Here is a 4,255-nt window from a genome sequence, read left to right as displayed (position 1 = left end):
CTGTTCTATATATATTAATATATATATATATATAATACAGAACAACTTTACGGCGTTACATCTCCCCTTCCCCCCCTTAATTGTGTTTTTGCAACACTGCTAGTGCCAATAACCTGGGTGCGAAAAGTTTATAAAAAAAAAAATACATCCTAGCTAAACAATTTTTCATCATCCTACTCTAACACACAAAAATATGTTTTTGTTTGACAAAATATGTTTTTATGTTTACACAGAGACAAATATGTTTTGTTTACCCAGTTTGTTTTGTTTTGTTTTTGTTTGAAAAATATGTTTTTGTTTACTCAGAAACAATCATACATGCGGCCCAGGGGAAACCCAGAGAAAAAACAAGGGCAGAGCTACTCAGACCTAGAACACAAGAAGTGGAAGACAAGAGATGGATTCTTCCAACCCTTTTCTTCCCCGGCCTAGCAGCACAGCTTAAGACAAAACTCCAGGAAGTATGGACATGGATGAGGGAAACGTACAGTGAATATCCATCCTGGGTAAAATTCCCACAAAACCCTCCCATGATCGCCTGGAGTCGAGGTAAGTCTATAAAGGACCACCTTGTTAGAGCAGCTGTGGAGGTAGATCATCTCAACCGAACTGGGGGAGAGGACCAGCCCCAGGTTACAGTACAAAGAAATGAAACTTACTGACCCTAACCTAACCTGACACAGGTTTGGTGTGTGACCTGCGTGGAGGCGGAGTATGCAGAGTGGTTAGGAGGGGCCTACAAGTAAGACCGACATCAGTTGTCTCTGGCTGGGCGATATCACTGCTTGGTCTTGTAGATATTCCTGTGACGCCTTTCATCAACACAACTGCATCAGTCGCCTCTCCGTCGTTGACGCACAACAACGCCGTAAAAACTGTACTTCTTGCACTGGGCACAGGACCGTGGAATTCGGTTGTCCCAACTGATCTTGAATTGGCCCTACGTCCGTCACCATGATGGCCGTATCTTGGGGTTCTTCATAGCATAAAGGGAACATAAAGTTTCGAAACCTCCATGTAGTTGGCAACGTAGAATCCATTCTATTGTTAGAGCAGCCTCCCTGTTGCTCCAGCACTCCTCCTTCAGAGAGCCACTTCAGACAGCTGCATTAAGTTTGCACGACACAGGGGGGAATCACTCAACAGAGCAACATGCTTGCTGGAGCGGCGGCCAGTTAAGGCAAACGATTCTGTCTTGCAATTATGCTCCATGCAATGATGCTGACACCAAGAAGGGACAATAGGCATCAAGTCCTAGCTTGGCCTTATCTTCTCCTTTTCTAGCCCTACCACTTGGGCTGGACGGTACAGCGACGGTCTCGCTTCATGCAGGTCGGCGTTCAACCCCGACCGTCCAAGTGGTTGGGCACCATTCCTTTCCACCCGTCCCATCCCAAATCCTTATCCTGACCCCTTCCACGTGCAATATAGTCGTAATGGTTCGGCGCTTTCCCTGATAACTCCCTTCCCTCCTTCCTCCTCTTCTTTCTTCTTTCTTCTTTCTTCTCTCTTCTTTCTTTTTTCTCCCATGGGACTTTGAGAAGCGACCTGGGGTCCAGTGGGATCCGTCCGTCCTGGGGTCCATCCTGGGTGGACCAATGTTGGTGGGACAGACTGGGGTTGTTGTTGATCCTCTCTGGTGGTGGCAATGCCATGGCTGGTGGTCACGATGCAATAGCTGGTGGTTGATGCCGTGGCTGGTAATGACGCCATACCTGGAGGTGATGCATTGGCTGGTGGTGACACCATGGTTGGTGATGATGCAATGGCTGGAGGTGCTGACATGGCTGGTGGTGATGCCATGGCTGGTGGTGATGCCATATCTAGTGGTGACCCCAGATCTGGTGGTGATGCCATGGCTGGTGGAGACACAATGGCTGGTGGTGACGCCATGGCTGGTGATGACTCCATGGCTGGTGATGAATCCAAGGCTGGTGATGATATTATTGCTGGTGGTGACGCCATGGCTGGTGGTGACATCATGGCTGGTGGTGACTCCATGGCTGGTGATGAATCCATGGCTGGTGATGACGCCATGGCTGGTGGTGACATCATGGCTGGTGGTGACATCATGGCTGGTGGTGACATCGTGGCTGGTCGTGATGTTATGGCTGGTCGTGACGACATGACTGGTGGTAACGCCATGGCACGTGATGACGCCATGGCTGATGATGACTCCATGCCTGGTGATGAATCCATGGCTGGTGTTGACGCCATTGCTGATGTTGACGATGCCATGGCTGGTGGTAACGCCATGGCTGGTGGTAACGCCATGGCTGGTGGTGACGCAATGGCTGTTGGTGACGCAATAGCTGGTGGTGACGATGTCATTCCTTGTGGTGGTGATGCCATAGCTGGTGATGACGCAATGTCTAGTAGTGACTCCATGGCTAATAGTGACGATATGGCTGGTGGTGACGCAATGTCTAGTGGTGACTACATGACTGATGGTGACGCTATGTCTGGTGGTGACGCCATTGCTAGTGATAACGCCATTAATGGTGATGTCGCAATGGAAGGTGATGACACCATAGCTGGTGATGACTCTATTGCCAGTAGTGACGCCATGGCTGGTGGTGATGATGCAATGGCTGGTGGTGACAATGCAATGGATGGTGGTGACGATGCCATGGCTGGTGGTGCCGCAATAGCTGATGGTGATGCAAAGGCTTGTGGTGATGCAATGGCTGGTGGTTACTCTATGGCTGGTGGTGACGAAATGGCTGGTGGTTACTCTATGTCTGGTGGTGATGCCATAATTGGGGATTATGCCATGGCTGGGGTTGACTCCATGGCTGGTGATGACCCCATGGCTGGTAATGACGCCATGGCTGGAGGTGACGCCATGGCTGGGGATGACTCCATAACTGAAGATGACGCCATGGCTGGTGATAACGCAATGGATGGTTGTGACGCCATGGCTGGTGGTGGTGACGCCATGGCTGATGGTGACGCAATGGCATGTGGTGACTCCATGGCTGGTAGATATGATAATGATGATAGATATATACAAGAGTTGTTACATTCTTGTACAGCCACTAGTAAGCGTAGCGTTTTGGGCAGGTCCCTGGAATACGTCCATGAAGAAGAATCGTTTTTAAAACCAAGTACCCATTTTACTGTTGAGTTAAACAGAGGCTACAATTAAGGATTTGCGCCCAGTAAATCTTCTCCGGCCAGGATACGAACCCATGACAAAGCGCTCGCGGAACGCCAGGTGAGTGTCTTACTACTACACCACGGAGACTGGTCTGACGATGCTATGCCTGGTGGTGACTCCATGGCTGGTGGTGACACTATAGCTGAAAGTAAATCCATGGTTCCTGGTGTGGGATATCTGGGGCTTGACTCATATATTCAATTATTTGCTTATTGTATTTAATAAATCGAAGGACCACCCACTTTTGAGAAAAGAGGGAAAACGAATAAAAGTGATCATTAGAATAACACTAGAGAACCAGTGTCTATGGATATTAATTAAATGAATAATCACTTGAAAATAATGAATAGATTGTATTATTAATTAATTAAAGTCAAAGCCTCAAAGACCTACATTGGAGGGGTATTTCTAGAAGTTCATATATATCTAGGAACCAGTGTGGTTCGTCACTAGTTCATTGTTGAGTAAATAACATAATATATCTAAACTACTATAGATTCAAAGATATGATAACTCAAATTATGAATATTAAAGATTATGAATTACTGAGCAACAGAGCAAAACACATTAATTACCAATTATCATTTCTGGTAATAATCTATTCAATGTAAAGATCCTAAGAGAATTATATAGAAATCAATAATAATATTAAATAAATTTGTACGAAAAATGTCTTAGCTTTAAGACGATTTCTGTAACGCCATTTCGTCATTCGTCCTCGTGGTCACAGGATCCCCATAAAGAAAGAACCCGAGGTGAATATCATGAATGATGAAAAACAACTTGACGATCCTCGTATACACGCTGAAATCAGAGAAATTTAAGTAGCATTTGATTAGGCTACGATTTATTTTCAATATTCATGAAAACGGAGAAAATTGTCGTAAGTTTACTAACGTTGTGTATTAGGTATCCTTGCTGTATGACGACAGACTACTCACACATATATAATCTAGGATGATGCATCAAACGAGAACCATATACTTAACATGAGCGTATCAAATACTGAGGTCTGCCGAAACCGCATCAGCTAGTCCCAGACGTCCACTGCTGTGTACGTGTAATTACGGGTCTTGGCTTCAATTGTTGACGCGT

At 46.0% G+C, this 4,255-nt stretch overlaps 1 protein-coding gene across 1 annotated transcript; it reads left to right on the top strand.

The window, feature by feature from the left end:
* The first annotated feature begins 1,747 nt into the window (after positions 1 to 1,747).
* Positions 1,748 to 3,984, top strand: LOC138367850 (serine-aspartate repeat-containing protein I-like). Its single transcript, XM_069329833.1, has 3 exons — positions 1,748 to 2,981; positions 3,181 to 3,217; positions 3,891 to 3,984. The coding sequence occupies exons 1-3, from the start codon at positions 1,748 to 1,750 to the stop codon at positions 3,982 to 3,984; spliced, it is 1,365 nt and encodes a 454-aa protein (XP_069185934.1).
* The last annotated feature ends 271 nt before the right edge of the window (positions 3,985 to 4,255 follow it).

This window comes from Procambarus clarkii, chromosome 23, assembly GCF_040958095.1.
Source record: "Procambarus clarkii isolate CNS0578487 chromosome 23, FALCON_Pclarkii_2.0, whole genome shotgun sequence".
Classification (NCBI taxonomy): domain Eukaryota; kingdom Metazoa; phylum Arthropoda; class Malacostraca; order Decapoda; family Cambaridae; genus Procambarus; species Procambarus clarkii.
The sequence above is the reverse complement of the archived record's forward strand: the minus strand, read 5'-3'. Positions and strand labels throughout refer to the sequence as shown.

What these genes read in the sequence shown, in the direction of transcription:
- LOC138367850 (XM_069329833.1), top strand. Translation starts at nt 1,748, where the DNA reads ATGGTTGGTGATGATGCAATGGCTGGAGGTGCTGACATGGCTGGTGGT. An exon ending in ATGTGGTGACTCCATGGCTG is followed by an intron (nt 2,982 to 3,180) that starts GTAGATATGATA and finishes TTCTCCGGCCAG; the next exon opens with GATACGAACCCATGACAAAG. An exon ending in AAGCGCTCGCGGAACGCCAG is followed by an intron (nt 3,218 to 3,890) that starts GTGAGTGTCTTA and finishes TCGTGGTCACAG; the next exon opens with GATCCCCATAAAGAAAGAAC.